The sequence below is a fragment of the Astyanax mexicanus genome, chromosome 3 (assembly GCF_023375975.1).
Source record: "Astyanax mexicanus isolate ESR-SI-001 chromosome 3, AstMex3_surface, whole genome shotgun sequence".
NCBI classification, from domain to species: domain Eukaryota; kingdom Metazoa; phylum Chordata; class Actinopteri; order Characiformes; family Acestrorhamphidae; genus Astyanax; species Astyanax mexicanus.
This window is the reverse complement of record NC_064410.1, coordinates 47,086,920-47,109,688: the sequence shown is the minus strand read 5'-3', so window position 1 is coordinate 47,109,688 and position 22,769 is coordinate 47,086,920. Positions and strand designations below refer to the sequence as shown.

Genomic DNA, 22,769 nt, shown 5'->3' with positions numbered 1-22,769 from the left:
AAAAATCTGTACTAATTATATCATAAAATTCCAATCCACATAGGCTTTCTAGACTCTCAATTGCATACCTTACTAATCTGTGAGGTTGTCGTCAGTTTTTTCTTGGGTTCTTCAACCTCTTCCTCACATACAGGCTCTCTGTATTCTTTATCTTCTACCACCTCCTCCTCCTCCTCTTCTTCTTCCCAGCATTCTGTTGTATCAGACTCAGGGATGTCCTCTGACTGATATGAGGGTCCAGACTCTGTGGTGGACTCGAGAATGGAAGCTTCAGATTTGTCCTCAGTGTCAACAGAAGTGTGCTCTTTAGCCATGTCCTGGCCAAGGTCTGTTCCTGTTTCAGAGCTTGATATATCAGGGTCATTTTGTTCTAAATCAATAGAATCCACTGGAGGCACACTCTTACTGAAATTGTCTTTATTATGATCAGAGATCTCAGTAAGTGTGGTTAGAGACTGCTCATTGACTTTGGGTGTTACTGCAATCTTTTCAGCTTTATTTTCAGTGAGATCGCTCTGTGCTACAGCAGCCGGATTCTTAATTATTGCTTTTGGAGGAAGTGATTTGATGAAATCTGATTTAATACCTTCATAACCCTCAGTAAGAGGAGTATATTGCTGCTCACTGACTTGAGATGTTTTCATTTCCAGCTTTTCATTTTTCTTGTCAAGTGGTTCCTGTTCTGACACTTTTGCTGCTGCATCTCCAACCTTTATATCTAAATCTACAATAGGTACTTGAGTGGTTTCTTTGTTGCCCAAATCCTCCTTTCTGGAAACATCTGATAAAGCTTGAGTCACAGTTTCTGGAGTTATGCCAGGGTCTGTTTCAATGAAATGCTTTTGTGTTGAGTCAGACCCAGGTACAACTTTTTCTTCCAAACCTTTTCCAATTTTTTCTACTAGCTTCGTCGTTTGAGTTTTGGTAGTTGTTTCCTTCGGAAGCACTGTCGGGTCTTTCCTTTCTTTTTTGGGTTTGTCCTGTCCTGTAGTCACATGCCTTTCCTTAGCAGAGAATTGACGCAATGCTTCTAACTCTTCAGCAGCCTGTTTCTCAGTGACCCCGCGCTCAAATACTTTCCTAAGAATACTTTCCTTTGCCTTCATAAGAAGTGCCTCCTTTTCACGCTGAGCTTGGTTAGGCTTTTGAGGTGGTTCAATCCCTTCTTTTTCTAACCTAGTCAATTTCTCTCTTTGAGTTGAGGCATCATCACTATTCTCATCTTCTTTCTTTTCAGATTTTGAAACAGACTGCAAGACTTGCTTGGCTTTTTTATTCTTTTTCTTCTTCTTTTTCTTTGTATCCATTTCCTTTGGAACATCTGCCTCAGAATTGTCTAATGCTTTGTTGTATTCTGTTTTTGATTCATCTTTCATGACTACGTGTTGCATCTGGCTGTCTAATTCATGTTCCGTACTGCTGTGGTCATCCTGCAGAACAGCAATCTTATCCTTTGAAGCCTCAAATCCAGGCATCTTGTTTCCATTTTCACTTGGTTGTCTCTGGACAATAGCACCCATTTCTCCCTGATGCAAATCTACAGGTGGAGGTACAATACTGTCACTTGTTTTAGGTGATTCTGGCAACTCTGCTTTGGCTATTGTCTTTATTTTTACATTCTTTTCAAAAGACTTCTCTTTAGTATGTCCAGTATGTTCAGACTCACTTTCCATTGCAGGCAAAGTCTCCCTCGTACCTGGAAACGGTCTGCTCTCTAAATGGTCTATTTTGGCATCTCCCTTTAGTTTCCCATCTTCCAATGGTTCTTCAACACTGGCTACACTTTTTTCTCTAGTCTTCTCAGTGCTGACTAGAGATAAAGCAGTACTCATATCTGGAGTGTGGAGGACCTCTGGATCTAATTTGTGCTCTCTCTCAAACATCACAACTTCAGAACACTGATCTGTGCCAGCAACTTCTTTTCCAGACTTGTGTTCCAAGTATTCTACTGCAGAAGTCACACTTACATCTGGAGGCTGCAGAACTTCTGAATCTAATTTGCCCCCTCTCTCCAGTATCACGAAATCAGACCTCTGATCTGTGCAAACTGTTTCTTTTCTAGAGTTGCTCTCCAGGACCTCTACAGTGGAAGTGACACTTAAATCTGGAGACTGCAGATTCTCCAAATCTACATGGATCTCTCTATGCACTTTTACATCTTCACCAGATTTTTCATCATTGACTAACACTTTAGTTTCCATCTTTGCTGAATCTCTGTTCATACTTTCTATTTTCTCACATTCATCAACTTTTTGATCACTGGTAAAACCATCATCTACACACGTCTCCTCAATGCAATCAACAGCAGAAGCAATGCCAATTTCTGGAGGCTGCAAAAACTCCAAACTTACTTTGCTCTTGCTCTTCAAATCTCCTTTAGTGGATTTACTATATTTACTGACAACTTCTTCTGCCGTCTTTTGCTCAGTGTCCTTCACCAGTTTGGTTTTGCTCAAATCCTGAGGTGAAGCAGAGCTACTTTCTAGAGGTTCCTGAACCTCCAAACTAACTTCACTCTTGCCCTTCAAACCTCCTTTAGCTGATTTACTATCAATACTGACAAGTTCTTTGGCAGTCTTTTGCTTAGTGCTCTTAACAGGTTTGGCTACAGTTGAATCCTGAGGGGAAGCACTGTCAATATCTAATGGCTGTTGAACCTCCAAACCCACTTTGCTTTTGCCTTTCAAATCACCTTCAATGGATTTACTATCAATAATAACAACTTCCTTCACAGTCTTGTGCTCAGTGTCCATCCCAGGAGTGGCTGAACAAAGACCTTGAGGTGCAGCAATGCCAAAACCTGGAGTTTGTTGAACCTCCAAAACGGCTTTGCTATCACCTTTTTCTATACCTTCAACAACTTCTTTGGCACTTTTGTGATCAGTACACTTTACTGGTATGGCTTTGCTCAAATCCTGAGGTAAAGTAATGTCAATATCTGGAGGCTGTTTAACCTCCAAAAGGATTTTGCTCTCGCTCTTCCCTACTTTGTCAATTGATTTATCATCAATACTAACAACTTCTTTGGCATTCTTGTGCTTAGTGGCCTCTACTAATCCTTCACTCAAATCCTGAGGTGAAGTTCTGCCAATATCTGGGGTCTGTAAAACCTCCAAAACACCTTTGCTCTTGCCCTTCACATCTCTTTCATTTGAATTAGCATCAGTAATCGCCACTCCTTCTGCAGTGCTGTGCTCACTGCCCTTTGCAGGTGTAGCAACACTCATATTCTGAGTTGAAGCAATGCCAGTGACTGGAGGCTGCAGACCTTTCACATCTGCTTTTGTAGTCTTACGTTGAGTGCCATTTACTGGTGTGGCCACATTTAAATCCTGAGGTGGAGCACTGTTATCTGAAGGCTGCAGAACCTCTAAAACAACTTTGCTCTTGCCCTTCTCTAATCTTTCAACGGGTTTATCAAAGCTAACAATTTCTTTTGCTGTCTTATGCTCAGCGCCTTTCAGAGATGCGGCAACGCCCAAATCCTGAGGTGTAACAATGTTAGTACCTGGAGTCCTTTGAACCTCCAGAACAACTCTGCTCTTACCCTTCACATCTGATTCAATGGATTTATCAGCCGTACTAACAACGTCTTCTGCAGTCTTATGCTTAGCGCCCTTTACTGGTGTGGCAATACCTGGCAGAACATCTAAAACAATGTTGCCCTCACCCTTCACATCTGCTTTTGCAGTTTTGTGCTCAGTGCCCTTTACTGGTTTGGCTACACTCAAATCCTTGGGTGAAGCAATCCCAATATCTGCAGGCTGTAGCACCTCCAAAGCTACTTTGCTTCTGCCCTTCACATCTGCTTTTGCAGTCTTATGCTTGGTGTCCTTCACTGGTGTGGCTACACTCAAATCCTGCGATGAAGCAATGCCAACATCTGGAGGCTGTAGAGCCTTCAAAATGCCTTTACTCTTGCCTTTCTCTACTCCTTCAATGGCTTTATCACCAGTGCCAACAACATCTTTGGAAGTCTTGCGGTTCATGTCCTTCACCAATGTGGCTTCGCTTAAATCCTGAGGCAAAGCAATGCCAACAACAGGAGGCTTCAGACCCTTTAAAACAACTTTGCTCTTGCCCTTCACATCTCCCTCAACAGATTTATCAATATTAACGACTTTTGTACTCTTGTTCTCAGTTTCCTTCACTGGTGTAGCTACACTCAAATCCTGTGGTGAAGCAATGCCAACATTTGGAGGCTGTGGAGCCTCCAAAACAGCTTTACTCTTGCCTTTCTCTACTGCTTCACTAGATTTATTATTAACTGTAACAACTTCATTTAAAACCTTGTACTCAGTCCCCTTCTCTGGTGTGGATTCACTGAAATCCCCAGGTGAAGCAATGCCAATAGCAGGAGGCTTAAAACCCCTCAAAACGACTTTACTCTTGCTCGTTACATCACCTTCAATGGATTTATCAATACTAAAACCTTCCTTTGCAATCTTACGTTCAGTTTCCTTTATTGGTGTGACTATACTCAAATCCTGAGGTAAAGCACTGCAAATGGCTTGATCATCAACTTCTTTTGAAGTCTTGTGATCTGTGCCCTTCACATGCGTGGTTAAACTCAAATTTTCAGGTGTCAGATTTTCCATATTTACTTTCACCTTTCTTTCCTTGCCATCTGCTATCTCAGTACTCTCTGTTTGAGTAACAATGTCCGGTTTTGCAGCCTCCAGATCTACTCTGACATCTTTCTGTTGAACATCTAGGAAGTATTTTAAGGCAGCATCCTCCACATCCTCTGCAACTGAGGAATACACTTTTTCACTAAATTCCAACTTCTCTTTGGCCTCCTTTTCTACTTTTACATGTATTTTAGCAGATTGTTCAACAATGTCTGACAGTTCTTTTCCATTCTCCATCTTGGTATGCTCTACAGGAGAAGCAATATCTGTATTCACAGGTATAACCTCTAACCTTTCATCTCTTTCTGTACCCATTCTGGCTTGTTTTTTGTTCTTTCTTTTGACATTCTTTTTCCCTGGCATCTTTTCCCCTCCCTCAGAAGTGGATAAAGCAGTGCCATCTGTTTCATCTTTAGTTTCACAAATTGGATTTGCTTCAAACAAAGATTGCTGTTCTGCTGTATTGGGAAACTGCCCCTTACTCTTCTCTGTAAAGTCTGACAGGGCTTGTGGTTGTGGATAATTTAATTTAGGTGTGATGTCTGAGGCATCCTCTAACCTGTAGCCACTCTCTTTCAGCTTTTGTGTGGCTGTTAATTCAGATTGCATCTGCATTTGGTTGTTTGGGAGTGGGGTAAAGGCAGGTGTGTGGGTAGGGTCATGTTGTTTTCCATCTTCACTTTCAGTCAGAGATACCTGTGGAGTCTGAATCTCACTTGACTCATGCTGCAGTTTCCTATCTTTATGTCTTGTGGGGCCAAAGTCTTTAATGGTCTTTTCTTCTTCGCTTAGTGGACAACGAGTCAGCGTTTCTGATGATACAGGAATATCTTTATGCAAATCCATTGATAAAGTCTCCTTGCCCACTTCATGACCTTGCTCGTCCATGGCTTCTTCAGATGGTGAATGGTGCTGAATAAGCTGTATGTGATCAGGTTTATCAATCTCTAGGATCCCCTCAAAATGTTCTTTAATCATATATGGAGTCTTTTCTGACTCTGAAAGATGTGCATCATGCTCATCACTGCCTTGGTTTGACCCAATCTGGGACATTAGATAATGCTCTTTTCCATCTTGAGACAAACTCAATGTCTTAGGGGTTTCTTCCCCATAAATTGGTTCGTCCACAGGGCCGAAGTTATCCCAAAGATCTGCAGCCATTTCTTCTGTGATGAGCCCCTCTTGAACAGCTTCCTTAAGACCAGACACTTTCTGACCACTAACAGGGTTAATTAGTCCACCTTTCACTAACTGATTCGTTACAATGACTTTGGCCACATCTTTTTCAATAAGACCTTTTTCAACAGCCTCTGGAATGGACAGTCTCTTTCCATCTGTAATATTGATGATTCCTCCAGAATCTGCTTGACTCTGCAACACCCTAAGAGCTGGAATTGGGTCAACTTGTCCAGACTTCACTGCTTCTGGTACTGTCATCATGTCTCCACTTTCTTTGTGTGGAAAGCCTCTAAAAGGTCTCACTTCAAGAAATCGCTGGCCGGTCTCAATATCAATCTTTCCCTTGTTAATAAGCTCAGTGTAAGGAACAACATGAGCACTATGAGGGTCCAAAACACCAGTTCTTAGTTTGGGTGCTTCCATTGCTTTCTCTGCAGTGTCCTCTTCGATGATACCTTGTGAAACAGCTTCAGTCAATGTAAGTCTGCTCTTTGAAGCTGTATCATATATGAAGCCTGCGAATGTCTCAGGGGAGAGTATCTTAGATTCATCTTTCCTCTCACAAGACTTTTCAAAATCTTCCAGCTTTGGCACAAATGACTGGTCAATAAGACCTTTCTGTACTGCATTAGTTACTGTGAGACGAACTCCAGAGCCATGATGCAAAATCCCACCTTCAGCCACCTGCTGCAATAGGATCTGCTCTGCTTCTTCATGACCAATAATGTCCTTCTCAATGGCTTCTTGAAGAGGTAGAGGCTCCTTTGTTTTAGGGTCCACCACACCATCCATCTGTAGCTGCAGTTCAAATTTTGTCTTTGACACAAGTGGATCAGAACTCTTTCCACGACATGACTTCTCTAATGCAAGCAGCTCCTCCTTGTGGTCCTCTTCTACAAGCCCAAGATTTGCTGCAAGGGTCACTGAAACCTTCTTGCCCCTCTGAGGGTCAACGATTCCCCCGGAGACAATCTGGCCCTCAAGGAGACGAACTACTGTGTCAGAGTCCAAAAGTCCTGTCTGAGCAGCATCCTTCAATGATCGGATCTGACCATGTTCCACATCAACAACACCAGCTAGAGTCTTCTCTGACTGGAGAACACTGCTCAGTAAGTCTTCATCTAGCAGGCCTTCTTGCATTACATCTTCAGTGCTCAGTGACTCACAAGTGCCCACATCCAGGAAACCACCAAACAGTCCTGCCTTTGACATTATTTTGACAGCAGTGTGGCCTGGGAGCAGACCCTGTGAAACAGCATCATCTAAAAGTAACTTATTGGCTCCGACAGTCAAAAGACCTCCTTGCGATAACTCATTTGCCATGCGCTGAAGCTCTGCATCTTCACCTTCTTGTTCAACAGACATAGTCATTGTGGTTTTGGAAGAGTCAGATTGATCTGAATTTCTGTCGCTACCTGCTTGATCAGAGGCTTGAAGGCTTTCTTCAGGAATACTGAATGTGACGGTCTTCTCTAAATTTTCCTTTAGAACTGAAACTTCAGAAGCAGCACTCTCTATCCTTACATCGAACAGTTTCTTCAAAGTTGGTGGTTCAGATTCAACTGTCTTTGCCCCCCCAAGCATGGACAGATCTGACTCAGACATCTCAGCTTTAAGAGCATTCTCTGATGCAGCCAGGCCCAGCTCTTTTTCTTGACTCACTTTTGTTTTATCCGATGTACTCAAAGGGTCAGCGATATTCCCTGACTTTTGAAATGAAGGGAGCATTTCAATTTTAGAAACTTTATGTATTGTTTCCACTACTTTTGTGTCTGTATCAGAGCTCTTTACTACACTATTATCAGTTAAGCTTTCTGTTACAGCATCATCAGTTACATCCATTTCGTGTTTCTCTGTATATATTTCAATCTTTCTTTGTTCGATTTCACTTTGTTCTCTTTGTTCTTTGGCAAAGTGTTCCCTACACTGTGGTTTAGGCTCATCTTGTTCTTTTGTTGGTTGACTTGCACTGATAAACTCCAGTAGTTCAGGCTCCAGAAGGACTAGACGTTCTCCTGAGCACGCATTAATGTAGCTGTGTGTCATTATTTGAGAGAGGAGGTGGTGCTTAAATTGACCTTCTGGTCCAATTCCTTCTAAACCAGAAGAACGGTCATGCTGAAGGTAAGGCGGTGAAGAAAAAGGAGAGGACATGGTGGGCAGAAGATCTGGAATGTGTGTTTCTTGTAGGAGCTTTGTTTCTTCTAGTCCCAACATCTTTTCAGCACGGTCTAGAGGAACCACTTGACCACTTTCTGGGCAGTAAATTGCACCAACAGAATGGCGTTTTCTTAAGACTTTGCGGGCAAGCTCCCCTGAGATGGCACCTTGTTGTAAGGCATCAGAGATATAAAGCAGCTCTCCTGACTCTGGCCATAACATGCCCATAAAACCCCAAAGAGCTCCAAGAATGCGTAGAGCCATGCGTGGAGATAAAAGGTCTCTCTGGATGGCCTCATCCAATCCCAGGCGCTCTCCACTAGCAGGGTCTATTATCCCTCCAGCCTGCAACTGTCGAGTTAGCAAGGCACAGGCCAGGTCCTGATCTATAAGGCCATGGCGCACAGCCTCGTCTACCGTCAGTCGATGTCCTGATCGCGGATCAGTGATGCCTCCAGCAAACAGTTGAGCCTCCAGTAATCGAATAGTGATTTGCCGGTCAATGAGGCCCTCTTGAACTGCCCGGAAAATGCCTACCTTCCTGCCTGATCGCAAACAGACTGTTCCCCTCGACTGTTGATTGACCGGCAGCAGACGTAGGCCAGTTTCCTCATTCAAAACACATCGCTGATAGAACTCTGACAGACTCAGCTTTTCTGCTGTGTTGGGATCAATCAGCTCTCTCCGATCCAGGGCAGAATGTAACTTACTGTAAACAGCAACTGAAAGCAGGCCTTGCTCCTTAGCATTTTCAAGACTGAGTATGACATCACTTGAGGCATCTCTAAATGCTCCTGTGCTCAACTGCAACTCCAAAATGCGAAGTGCAACTTGCTGTTTAATGTGACCCACCTCCATAGCAGCAGCCACTGGTATTAGGTGACTTTTTGTGAATTGAGACTGCTGGACAAGTTGAAGGGCAGTCTCTATTTCTAACAATGACTGATAGGCACCTCTGTCAATTAGACCAGAGGCAAGACTCTCTTCTAATGTGATGCTCTGAGGGGAGTCAGGCTGTAACAGACCACCCATTACAAGCTGTGCCTCCAGCAGCACATGGCATGTGTCCAGGTCTAGGAGGCCACGATGTGCTGCCTGGAAAACTGGAAAGGTCTCCATAGTGCCAAGATCAATTACTCCAGCAATAGTCTCAGGCCCCTAAAAAAAGGAAATACATTGTGTAAGTATATGCAAAATCTTAAGGACATTTTCAGAAAAAAAATACAAAAATTGTTTATTGGCTAATCATGCTTTTTTGCTTTTATAAAATAAAACCAAGGTTGTAAAGATCTTAAAGGAAAATACCCACCACCACAGCATGCAAACCTCATAATAATAAAAATAAGTTGGCAATGTGCAGTTTTACAGATTCATTTATGATTCTCTAAATGCCAGCCCTGACTGCATTCCATTCTTTACAAAGCAAATAAAACAGGACCATATAAAAATAAATGAAAACAACATTTTTAAAAAGGCAGTTTAAATACTTTAAATACATTTGTTTGGTTTAAAAGCAACAAGGCAAGAAGCATTTAAATGCTAAAGTATACCAAGCTTTTTTAGAAGTGCAAAAAAAATAAAGAAATAAAATAAAGAAAATAAATGCCTCAGCGTAACGTGCAGGTCAGAAATGAAGCATCGGTAAGAGAGAAAGCGAGCACTACTTACCGTGTGGGGTGGGTCCTTAGACGCACACACACAGACAGGCCGGCCGACGGCTCGGCAGATTGAGGTGCGACAAGGTGAGAAGCTGGATGTTAGCGTTCTGCATGCCACACTCCATCTGCCGGAGAGGCTGCCTGGGACTGACTGGACTCTAACTGCATCCTAACTGCCTGATGCTCCTGTCTGAGGTTTACTGATTTAATACTACTAGATTGATAGAATTACACAAATTGCTTTTAGTACCTGTTCTGAAATGTACACTATACTTGAAGGATTTCACTGCAAAAAGTGATGTGTCTATGCAGGTAAGATCTTCTTCTTGAATGTCATCTAAATATCTAATAATGTTGAAATACCTGTAATAGTATATCAAGATTAAGTAACTTACCTCTAATTTAATTTTACTTGTTTTGAATCATTTTATCTAATAAAAGTGTATTTTTCTAATGGCAGAGGATTTTTGCTTTTATCATGGAACAATGCTTAACCCTTCGATTATCTGTGGGGTCAATTTGACCCTATTCAATGTTTCCATGTCTCAAAAAAAAAAATGAATGACAAATAAAAATTCTGATTCATATTTATTGTCTTTTTTTTATTTGATGAAATAAATTAGTAAAAATAAAAATATGATCTTTCTCCATACTTCCCTTCCCTTTAGGTCTTAACATAGCAACGCAATACTTGTAATACTTATATAATACTAATATAATATTGATAATAATGCCAGAACTACTGATAATTCATTAAATAAACATAAAATAACTTTGCTAACATGTTTAATTATAATAATTTTCTGGGGATTTAAATTGCTGGGATAATATTGACCACAAGAATAAAGAGTGTTAGTAAATCTGAGGATAGCAAGAAAGTTAAAAATGTTGAATGATCTGCCAGTGCAATAAGACACTTTCAGTAGAAAAAATTACTTAAAACAAGTATAATTATTAATTTTGTTTTTATAAACATTTAAACTAAAATATATTGGATATTTAGGCTAGATTTATGAGAATTAACTTCCTAATTGTTTATATATAGTGTGTTCTTGTTCCTGTTGTTTAGTTAAGTATGTGACTTCAGACTTACCCATTAGTGAATAGTAAACTCTTGATGTTTACCATCATAACTTTACTTAACTGAAATTTACTCACTATACACTCACTATACACTCACTATACACTCACTATACACTCACTATACACTCATACTGAATAAACTATACAATCATACTAACTGAACTTTATCTTAAAACCTCTCTCATCTCAAACGTTATCTGTCCCGGCAGCTGTTAGTGATTTTGAAGCAAAATGCTGATTAAGTTTCACACAGTATTACTGTTTTAAAGACAAAGACTAAAAACAGACAGTTTCACAAACACATCACACACTCACACACACACACGCAAATGCGTGTACACAGCAGTGACCTGGACACATCATGCTCAAACACATGTGGATATGCATAGCTGCCCTCTGGTGCTCAAACTCTCAAACTACATCAATCTGTATAAACACTATTTACTGCTACCCTTAGTAGTGTACCTTAATAAAAAAAACATAGTCACACCTGTTCACACACCATACCATTAACAGACTCACTTATACATACACACACACACACACACACACACACACACACACACACACACACACACACACACACTCATACATCACCTCTTATGTACACAAACACAGTACTGATCTCTGTATGTATGGTTATACGTTATTAAAAAATCCAGTATGTGGTTATGGATTTCAGTGACAGAATATGTGTCTTTACTATGTGCAGGATTTGATATACTCGTGAAACAATTAGGACATCCCATGAAACTATGTGTATTTTGCCATATTTAAGCACACAGACATTTGATATGAATTTAACTACAGCTCTTGAAGAAAAAAATTAAGAGACCACTTAAAAATGATGAGTTTCTTTGATTTTACCAAATTAAAAAACCTCTGGAATATAATTAGGAGGACGATGGATGATCACAGCCATCAAACCAAGCTGCTTGTATTTCTGCACTAGGAGTGGCATGAATTTATCCAAAAGCAGCATGTAAGACTGGTGGAGGAGAACATGCCAAGATGGTTAAAAACGAATAAAAAAAAAAACAGGGTTATTCCACCAAATATTGATTTCTGAACCCCTAAAACTTTATGAATATGAACTTGTTTTCTTTGCATTATTTGAGGTCTGAAAACTCTGCATCTTTTTTTGTTATTTCAGCCATTTCTCATTTTCTGCAAATAAATGCTCTAAAGTACAATATTTTTATTTGGAATTTTGGAGAAATGTTGTTCGTAGTTTAAGGAATAAAACAACAATGTTTATTTTACTCAAACATATACCTATAAATAGCAAAATCAGAGAAACTGATTCAGAAACTGAAGTGGTCTCTTATTTTTTTCCAGAGCTGTATATAGATACATGGAGGTAATATAACTGAACAAATAAAACAGAAGAAATGTGTTTTAAAAAGTATTCATAAAATGTAATCAACAGGATTTACTTGTGAGGAATAAGAGCATCCCTACATGTAATATTACTTGTCATCTGCAGAAAAGTATATATAAAGTATATATATATATATATATATATATATATATATATATTTTTTTTTTTCTTCAGGTTTCTGTGTTTAGCTACATAACCCCTATTGCTCAAACATGTTCAAATGTTGTTATGGGGTGTTCTAATAATATGCAAGACTATCACTCACTCTGTAAAATAACAAAACATTCACATATGTGGTGCAAAAAATGCAATGGTAAACGGCAAGGGCTTGGAATGACAGACCTCCACATAAGCACTATGAGAATAAAGTCTACATGTAGATACTAACCCAGTGTTTAATGATATCTACTGCGTAACGATTCAGTGCAATGATGCTACTGGTCTGACAATGAGCTCTACATTGCTACTCCTTTAGTCTAAAGGGCTGATAAGTAGCAATAAGCAGATGTGTTTGATGAAGATGGCAAATGATGATGGTAGTGACATGATCACAGGCATGCTGTGAACAGTAAGTGAGGAATTCACTCCATGCTATTATTAAAGATGATTTCAAACCAAATCTGTGAGACATATGGAGGTGGTGTGGATGTCAAAAACATGTGACAAGCAACATAAAACATGCGGAACTGACTCTAGCTCACACGTACACACACACACACACACATACATACATACAAAAAAAAAAAAACACATAATATTGTATGTACAACTTCCTTAGCAGGTTTGGAACCTTAACGTAAGCCGACAATTTAAAGCAACACAGAAGAGAAGCATCGTTTTGCAAGCTTTTTGCTTTTTGAAGCTCACTTTGGCAGCGTTCAACACTGTTGATTTCAACCTCTAACTCTACCTTGCGTTTCTCCTCTTTCGCCAGCTGTTCCTCCAGCTGTTGCAGCTGAACAGCAGAACTGTCACACAGCTGGCTGTAGGTGGCAGTCAGCTCATCCAGCTGTGATGTCACTTGGGCACGCTCTTCAGGCGACAATCTAAGGATATATAAATTGTGTCAATACAAAAAAAATGTGTGCCTGTGGATGTATTTGGTGTCACACATATTTGTGTGTCTCAAGTTCTGCCCTTTTTAGAACGAATGAACCAATAGATATGTTCAGAAATGTCTTGGAATATAATCTTTGTGAGTTCCATTAAATGTTCTACTTATGCTGCAAAGTTGACATTCTTGCTTGACTATATATGTGGGCTACTGTATTTATGTGTGTGTGTCATTGTGCTGCACTCACTTGCTGGCTTGTTTTGAAAGCAGGAAAACCTGAGTGCTCCTGATGGCTTCAGCAATTTCTTCTTTCTTAGCAGCCAACTGCTCATTTATTGCCTGAAGAGTGAGACGACAAGTAAAGCACAGTCTTACAATCAGCACGTCCATTACAACATTATTTTAACACTGTGCTGCTCTAGTGTGCAGCAGGTAACTTTGATTAAAATACTTTCATTCCATGCTAAAAGTGTCTGACCTGTTGTGCAGAAATTGAGGATTCTGCTGGTCCTGCTGCTCTCTCCTGGAGGCCCTTAACCCAGCCTAGAAGCTCGGAGACCTGGCCAACCCGGGCCTGCCTCTCTTCCTCAACCTGTTTCTGTAAATATAACAGAACAATCAAAGGTTTAATTATTTTTCAAAAGAAAATACAACATTTTAAAACTGTTTTGGATCAGTCTTGACATATATTTATACATCCAACATGCACATACATCCAGCCCTAGCTTGGTAAAATGGATTGTTGTTGATACTGGAGAGCAGCACATCTGCTCCTGACTCTGCTAATTAGGGGAATGTGGGTTGCTACTCAAGCTATACCTTGTGACTGTGGCTTTTCCTGCACTAAGCATTGTCTGCTCCTATGAAAACAAACTGAACTACCTTAAGTAAATAAAACTGAAGCTAAACACACATTTTTTTATTGTGAGACTGGAGGAAGCCAAACTTGTGGAAGCAAAATGGAAGCAAAATGGATAAATGCCAAAACAAAAAACTGAAAGCTAACAAAGCAACAATTTTCTCAGCTTGCTTTCACATCAGTCTGAGAAGACATAAAAAAGTTCATAGGCCCTAAAAGAAAACCCTGTGGGATGCCACTAAATCTGCTAGCCTAAATGACTACAAAATAATTCTGAATGGTTGATACAATGGGATTAATAACTGAATAGCAATGTCAATCGTGTGAAATTGTTAAAATGTATGAAAACTAGACGGACAACAAAACCATACCTCTTCCTCTTCAAGTCTCCGTAGAGCATCACTGATGTATTTGACATGTTGTGTCGTCAAGGTCACCAGAGCTGTGTAGCGTGTGCGCAGATCCATGAACTAAAAGGGCAAATAGCTTAGAGTTAGTGAATTAGATTCAAATTCTAGAGTGTATTTAATAACTGATGGTGCTTGTCACATATTTGCAGTGTCCTCTCTTGCCTCTTGTGTTATGGCGTCTGATGAAGAATGCATCCTCCTCCGTTTCACTGGAGACTTCTGGGTTGATTCCACAAAAGCTCTAAATGTCATGAGCTGCAGTTCATAGTCCTGAACGCCAAACAGACAAACACAGAGAACAGTGATTTACATTGGAAACATTCCTCAGTAGACGTTTGTTTCAGGTCTGCTAAATATAAAAAGTGCAGTTGACAGTAGCAGAGTCTATCCATTCTGAGAGTGTGCTTACCTTGACAGCAGTGCAGTAGTGTTTAGAGTGTTTCTGGCACTCATCCAGTTTGACCTGGTTCTGCTCAATCTCAGCCACCAAGGCCTGCAGAGAAACCGTTAATAAAGGAGTCAGCCTTAATAAAATACACTCTAGTCTTTGTAAAATACATTATTAGTTATTACAGCTGTATATATTTTAGTGTAGTTTATTTGGGCAATAAAAAAGTTTTAAAACTTTAAGGAGAACCAGTGAAGTAAGGACCCACCGTTTGCTGGGCGAGCTGTTCGGACAGAGCCTTGCTGTCTGTCTGCTCAGGCTGGGTGTTCTCTTGTTTCTCTGTTGTCTCTTCGATCCAATGGATGAGAGCGGAGTGACCCTCTCTGTATTGCTGTAAGACTGATCCCAGCATCTCTAGATCTGCTTGCCTACAGAACACATCAAACGACAGCTGTTACTGGCCAAATTCTTACACTAAAAACATGATGAGATCAATTCTGAAAATGCACTGTAAATTAATCTTTTATAAATCATTTTAAAGAACCTACTACTTCATTTTAAATGACAAATAACTTTCTGTAATTTCACTCTGTAATTTCTGCACACATAAGTTTTTGAGAATGTGTTCCTGTGTATTGAGCTACTGAGGCATGTTTTTATTTTAATTATTCAATTTTTTCAATGTATTTTTACATTTCTGTCATTATTTTAATCACACTACCACAATTAGTCATGATTACAGAATATCATGTTTCAGTAACTGTGATTTAAAAAAATAAAAATATCCTTCTTTATTTCATTCCGAGATTTAATTCCTCTCCAGTACAACCAGTAACTCCAGTATTAACTGGCATAATCTGCCCCAGACAGAAATCAGATTCTAAACTGATTAATAATGGATGCATTTTACAACTAAATATAAAGGCATGTGACGCAAAATCACACACAATACATGAAGTGACCAGGTGCAAATGGAGTTTTTCATCCATTAACTGTTCTTCTAAAGGGCTTACCTTGTTTCCATTTGTCTGCGCACTCCATTCCACCTCTCTATGAGCTGTTGGGCTTTTTCTTGGTAGCGGTCCAGCTCAGGACTGCGATCAGGATGCAACTGGCTGAGCTGAGTTCCTGCCTCTCGAGCCCGCAGCACCTCCGAGCTCAGAGAATGGAACACGTGATCCTGGTCTTCCAGTTCTGAGTACCATTTCTGTAGAACAGGTAGATACATAAAGATGAAAGGGAATATATGGTTATAACACAGACTAAGAACTGACAGACTAGCTGCACACTTTATGTTCAATGTGACTCACCTTAAGCTGTTCTCTCAGGGCCTGGATGGCTGTGGTGTCAGCAGGAACAATGTCCTCCTCACTCAGCCGACCCTCGTACTTTTTCAGGTGACTCTCAGCAATCTGTAAACTTCTCATCAACACATCCACTGTCTTTAACCTGAGAGAAAAGGTGAGACAATCAGTGGACCGGAATGGAGCGAGGGGAAGTTTTATACAAAGCGAGGATATATGTCTGTACTGACTTGTGTAGATAGACAGAAGACAGTGAGTCAAGTTTTTCTATTTTCTCTACAGCCAGATTGAGTTCAGAGCGAAGCACAGGCACGCTGGACGAAGTGGGTTTTTCCTCAAAGAAGTTCACGCAGCGCCGGGACACGTCACCTATATTTGATTGCAGACCTTTTAGATCCTGCTGCAGCTTCTGAAAAACAAAAACACCACCAGCAGACATTTACATTCAGGACACCAAGTACACTGTGCTGTCCAGGTTAAAAGAAGTGCATAGCTCTCCAATTATGCTAGTACAAATAGGCTAAAGCTATGGAACTCCAAGTAGGGTCCAGTAATACAAAAGATATGGCCCTAAAATAATATCACAATATTTCATGGTATTTTTTCGCGATAACGATACTCGATATGACAAAATACTGAATTAAATATTTTTTTTCCAAGAATACACTATTGCAACAAAATAAAAAATTACTCATAACTGAGATTTAAAAAAATACAAGAATTTTATCAGATTTGTAACAGCAGTCAACAATCCAGAATGTCAAGATACTAATAATAAAATAAAACAATAAAATAAACTTCAAATATCTCCATTTATCCAGGATTAAAGTAAAATAAATGACACTGGACAGATATAATCTGTCTCTAGTAGATATATAATGAGAAATGAGAAAAGTATGAATTTTCTTTTGCTAAAAACAGCAAAAAAAAAAAAAAAAAAAAAAGTGGTGCCTTGATGTGATATTTAGGGTGGGTGATATGGCACGGTATTTTAGGGTATAATATCGTTCAACAACCAAAACTTCACCCAATACATCAAAACCACAAGTAATAATTGCCATACAATGCACACATTTGCACATTCTGTCACCTAAACGCAATTCGATTTCAGTTTGACTAACTGGAGACACATTTAAATATGTGTAATTCATGTAATTATCAGAATACAATATAGATACTAGTCACATACAGTAACCAGGTGTAAAGGGGGTCTAAATCAATCAATTACACTTCAGCTAAGTTTTGACTACAATGCCAATTCCATCAAGTTTGGTTTTAGTGAAAACTGTGTACCTGGTTCTAATGTTCTAGCAAATGAGGCTAAGAATCTAACAAAGTGTGGCATTCTACTTTTATTCTAGTTTTATTTACCCAAACAGGATGTGATACCTGGCTGCAAAAAAGGAACCTCTAGGATAGATAGTTCAAGCTAATGTTCTACCAATAGCTTTTTCATTATTAACAAACATATTTTTACAGTTTCACCAAACTGCATTTTTGCTGCATTAATGGCTAAAAAAAAACAAGCGACAAACAGTAGAATAACAACAGCATTTCTTGTCCAGAAGGGGGAGCTGTTAGAGTAGTTACTGCATACCTCTTGTTCTGCTATGTGAACAGCAGTGTCCGCACCATCTCCTGACAGACCACTGGGGGGCGAAGTGTTCATACCCCTCAACAGTCTCTGCTCTGCTTCCTGCAGATGAGACTTGATGCTCTGCAGCTCTGAGAGGTACGAGCGAGACATCGATTCATCCTTCTCCACTGAGAGAGAGAGAGACAGAGAGAAGAAGGAGGAGGAGAAGACAAAGAGAGAGATTCAGAGTTATAGCTTATAGTTATAGCACAGTATATATAGCACATTCTTCCAACACATTTCCCAAACTTTATTTTTAATTCAGCTCTGAAAACTACAGAAAAAGCTCTAAAACTGCAGACAAATGTTCCTATTTTAGTAATCTTTCCTGTGGAAAAATTACATTACAAAAAATCTCTTTACTTATTCATTCATTTACGTATTCAATCACTCTGTCCAATCAGGAAAGACCATTCCGGATTTACTATCATCAGGACCACGTTCTGCCGACTCACCTGTTTCCATTGAGGTCAGCAGTGATTGGGCATGCTGGTGGCAGCTCTCTGCCTCTCTCTCAAGCTCTCGCACCTCAGACGGCGTGAAGAAGGCGCTCTCGCGACAGTCGGTCTGGAAGTCGCTCAGGTGGTTGTCTAAGTGCTCCAGGGCTTGTTGTCTCTCAGCTGGAGGTTGGGAGCGCATCTACAGCAACAGAGATACGCAGATCAGAGAAAGTCTATGGAAGGACTGTACTGGAATAGGCATGTAGCCCCACATATTAGCCCTTAGTATTTAGAATTAGACCAGATGTTTTTTGCTTTTGGGCTTCCACTACTGATGTGGAGTATAATTTCCTTTAATATCATTGATGTACACTAGAATTTATTTACTCAAATTAATTAGATTTCCCCATGTAAAGCTGTACACATTGATTCGATATATAATTGTGTTTTAAAGGCAAAAGTACTGACTTTGTCCAGAGTCCAAGAAGAGATGTTGCTGATGTCCTTCTGCAGGTAGTGCCACGAGACCACACTCTTCATGTTCATGTGCAACTGGTGCCATAATGACATTACGTTCTGATACTGCTGCTCCATTCTATCAAAATAAGAGACAAAATGTGTGTTTATTATTAGCACAGATCTAGACATGTGTTTTACTAACCTGTAGCAAATGTTAAAATATTTGTTTGTTTGTAATTGTATATTTTATCAAATGTAATATACATTTTTCGATGAACTTCTTATTTCTCCTGCAGAAATAATTTTGAGCATGTCAGATCATGGATCTAACAAGCTCACAACATGGCCTCATGATGTAAGAGTGACTGCACACTTGCAATATGTGTCAGCGAACATCGTACCTGCTTGCAATATCAATGGCCTCCTGGTTAGGGGGTGGGACGGTGAAGCACACTGAAGGCACCATAGCCTCATTTCCTGTAGGACTGATGATCTTCCACTTTGTCCTCTGGGAGTTATCCTCCAGCACACACTCCTCTCCTTTATTGACTGTGATCTGAGAGAAAGAAATGGGAAAAGAGAGCAAGAAAGGATGAGAGCGAGAGAGAATGAGAGCGAGGGGGATAGAGAGAGAGAGAGAGAGAGAGTGAAGGAGTGAAAGAGAGAGAATAGAATAATGGAGAAGAGAGAAAAAAGGGAAATGGTGGTAGGGAGGGAGAGGTTTTGAAAAATTCAGCAAAAAAAAAGCATAAATCAAAAATGTGGATTAAAAAGTAAAAGATTCCTAAGGAAAATGATGAGAAATCAAATGTTAATGCTAATGGGCCTCAAATGGGGAACCAACTTAAAATGTGAGGCATCAATGCAGTATTTCTGATCTCTGCCTGAAGCTATGCTGTGAGTTTGAGCAGAAGCATCAGCATATTTCAGCTACATTTTGGCCTATTCTGATCTAACTTACCTCCAGGTAATATTTTAAGCTAACGCTGCAAGATAGGGGATCAAATAAAACTGGGGGATTGATTTTAAGCAAATAAATCAGAAGGGGGGATATGTGTGGGAAGATTTTTAAGCCCCACCCCCTCTGTCACCCTGCCCCCTGCACACAGAGCGGCTACAGTCCTATAATGTAATGTGAGGTTGCAGAAAACACTGCTGCTGGCTCAGAGAGCCACCATCTGTCCGTGACTGATATATGCACCATTCACGGATCACAGAAATGGTGCAGTGCCACAACAATACATTTGCTTCTACTTAGCGATTGGTGTCTCATAAGCTCTGAATATTTACTGTTCTGATGAACCAATGAAAATTCTGTCATATACATTAAAAAGGTTGGAATGCTGTCACTGCTAGAATCGCTGTAGTGGTCATTCTGACCGATTGAAAGTACAAATTAAATCTGATGTTGGTAAACTAAACTCCTTACTGTCAACAGGCTTAATCAAAAACTGCTGTGTATAACAACACCTTTTTGTTGTTGTGAGTGACTGTTCAATTGGCATATATAGCTCTGGGGAAAAAATAAGAGACCACCTAAAATTATGAGTTTCTTTAATTTTACCAGATTGAAAACCTTTGAAATATAATCAAGTGGAAGATGGATGATCACAAGCCATCAAACCAAACTGAACTGCTTGAATTTTTGCACCAGGTGTGGCATAAAGTTATCAAAAGCAGTGTGTAAGACTGGTGGAGGAGAACATGCCAAGATGCACAAAACTCTTAAAACTTAATGATTATGAACTTGTTTTCTTTGCATGATTTGAGGTCTGAAAGCTCCACATCTTTTTGGTATTTCAGCCATTTCTCATTTTCTGCAAATAAATGCTCTAAATTACAATATTTTTATTTGGAATTTAAGAAAAATGTTGTCTGTAGTTTATAGAATAAAACAACAATGTTCATTTTACTCAAACATAAACCTATAAATAACAAACTCAAATAAACTGATTCAGAAACTGAAGTGGTCTCCTATTTTTTTCAGAGCTGTATTGATAATTAATTTTAAACAAAGTATATTTATAAATTAATTTCCTCGCCCACTATCAGGTCTTTTACTTTTTGTGCTATCCTGACTAATCTTATTAGATTTATTCTTGATGTGCTGTTTTCCTCATGTAGTTGGAAACTGAAAGCTACTGGTCAGTGTTTACCACAACTATTTTTAGAGGGATATCAGACGCAGCTGCATTGCCACAGTAACAACAGGAAAATAGCTGGTAATACTAAGACTTTCTTTGTTTTTAAATATCAGTCTCATAGCAATGACAGAGGCAGCAAAGCAAAGCAAAGCAAATATCAATTTGCTTTATTATTTCTCAACATAAAATATCCATATCCTTTTCATACCACCACTACTACCATTAATAATCTAAAATTAATTTACAGTAACATAACTGTCTTGCATTTGTCAGCTAAATTAAAAAATAATTTGGTGCAGCCAAAGTGGAAATTGCAATGTATACTGACTTTGGAAGCCACTAACTCAACGCATTCCAAATTCAGTCATTTTTAATATCAGTAAGTTAGAGAAGAATTAGATGAGCCCTGGACTAAATAAACAAGGCTACTGCTACTGTGTGAGCAGGACTGGGATGCTGGAGGCAAACTGGGAGCATCCCAGCATTACATTTAAACTGAGTGTGCAGAGCCAGGTCAAAGAGCAGAGGGCAGAGGTAAAAGAGTGATCAGCAGCAGTACCTGAGAGTTGGCCTTGCCAGCCCCGCAGACACATAAGAGAAAGGGAGGAGGGAAAGGGAGAGGAGGAAGAGGAGGGGGAGTGGGTAAATAGGAAGGGGGAGTCGGGATAAAGAGAAAGGGAGGTGGGAGGAAGGGGAGAGGGGGGAGAAAGAGATTATTTTTGGGCATTGTTAAGACCCTGCCTGACCGTGACAAATGTGATTATGGGTGGGAAAAAAAAAAAAAACGAAAAAGAAAAAAAAAAAAAACAGATGAGCAGGCTTATGTCTGGCACACGACTGAATATTAATGACTGAGAGGAATTAATAATGAATGTAAAAATAACACTTGAATCTCGGATCACCCATAAATTAGTGCACAGGCTCATATTATACACATACTGTATGCGTATGCCTGCTTGCCCAGTGTGGAGAGGGGTATAAAACAGCAAGTGTGTCCAGACAGTAATAATTGCACCTCCACCTGCCTGTGCCTCTCTGCTCCCGCCTCAGTGAGCACACACTCTCCATATCAGTGCAGCAACACCGGAAATAGCTCAGTCAAAGGCACCTCGGCCTTCTCAGAGCCACAGCCGGCAGTGTGAGGGCTGCCCTCTGTGCTGCACATCTGCAGGCCGTGATGTTTAATTCAGGGGTCTTTAAAAACTCATGTAACATCACAGCACACCTGAGGGCCACGAAAAGCCTTTTTAGACTTGTGGGTGAATCAGCAGAAAAAGGTGAGGTGAGGCCTTTCCATGTGCTGTGTTTGCATACTTTAGTACACTAAAAAAATTATGTGATGCACCTATGACGAGATAACTACTTAAAATACTTTAGTTTCCCTGACACCTAGAACTTTTAAAAAAGTACATGTCCACTGCACGCAAATATGGTTTTGAAATTCCATTCCCATTTATTTTCCACAGGATGTAGCAAATGGGCAAGGGATTGTAAAAAAAAGAAGAGAGGACTTTTACGTTACATTTTGTAATTTTTTTTCCCCCATTTTCTCCTTAATTTATATGGCCAATTATTGAACTACATGAACAGGATTCAAACCTGCGATCTCCTGATCATAGTGTCAGTGCTTAGCCTGCTGGACCACTCGGAGTCCTTTTTTACAAACAATTTTAATGGTCAATACAATTGCTTGGTGGATAGAGTGTTGCGTTTTGAAAGTGCTGGGTTTTGGATTTAAGACCAGGATTTGAAAGCTCCTGCAGGGCTCCTGAGCAATGTCCAACACAGTTTGTCCTGGGTAAATGTTCTTTATCTTAGCTACATGACATAAAATGCTTCTTTCTGCTGCCACAATCCTCATATTCATGGTGAAAATAGTATCTTTACTGGGACATTGATCAAATGGGAATTGTATGGCCCATAAACAAGGTACATAGTGACTGTGTGATCTGACTCCATCTTTTCATGTTGGGATATATGAAG

The 22,769-nt window shown here is 39.8% G+C and overlaps 1 protein-coding gene across 20 annotated transcripts in view; it reads right to left on the bottom strand.

Moving 5' to 3' along the window:
* Positions 1 to 22,769, bottom strand: part of macf1a (microtubule actin crosslinking factor 1a) — a 230,937-nt gene that overhangs the window by 67,568 nt on the left and 140,600 nt on the right. For 19 of the 20 annotated variants that reach the window (XM_049475390.1, XM_049475399.1, XM_049475400.1 and 16 more), the window contains 15 exons: positions 19,044 to 19,198; positions 18,652 to 18,778; positions 18,199 to 18,382; positions 17,705 to 17,871; positions 16,338 to 16,516; positions 16,114 to 16,252; positions 15,817 to 16,010; positions 15,072 to 15,231; positions 14,825 to 14,908; positions 14,578 to 14,685; positions 14,377 to 14,475; positions 13,625 to 13,744; positions 13,394 to 13,485; positions 13,003 to 13,138; positions 69 to 9,128 (listed from right to left, as the gene is read on the bottom strand). In XM_049475390.1, coding sequence (XP_049331347.1) covers positions 69 to 9,128; positions 13,003 to 13,138; positions 13,394 to 13,485; positions 13,625 to 13,744; positions 14,377 to 14,475; positions 14,578 to 14,685; positions 14,825 to 14,908; positions 15,072 to 15,231; positions 15,817 to 16,010; positions 16,114 to 16,252; positions 16,338 to 16,516; positions 17,705 to 17,871; positions 18,199 to 18,382; positions 18,652 to 18,778; positions 19,044 to 19,198 — 11,004 coding nt within the window. The remainder of the gene's footprint in view (positions 1 to 68; positions 9,129 to 13,002; positions 13,139 to 13,393; positions 13,486 to 13,624; positions 13,745 to 14,376; positions 14,476 to 14,577; positions 14,686 to 14,824; positions 14,909 to 15,071; positions 15,232 to 15,816; positions 16,011 to 16,113; positions 16,253 to 16,337; positions 16,517 to 17,704; positions 17,872 to 18,198; positions 18,383 to 18,651; positions 18,779 to 19,043; positions 19,199 to 22,769) is intronic. The other variant, XM_049475396.1, reaches the window with a different exon arrangement.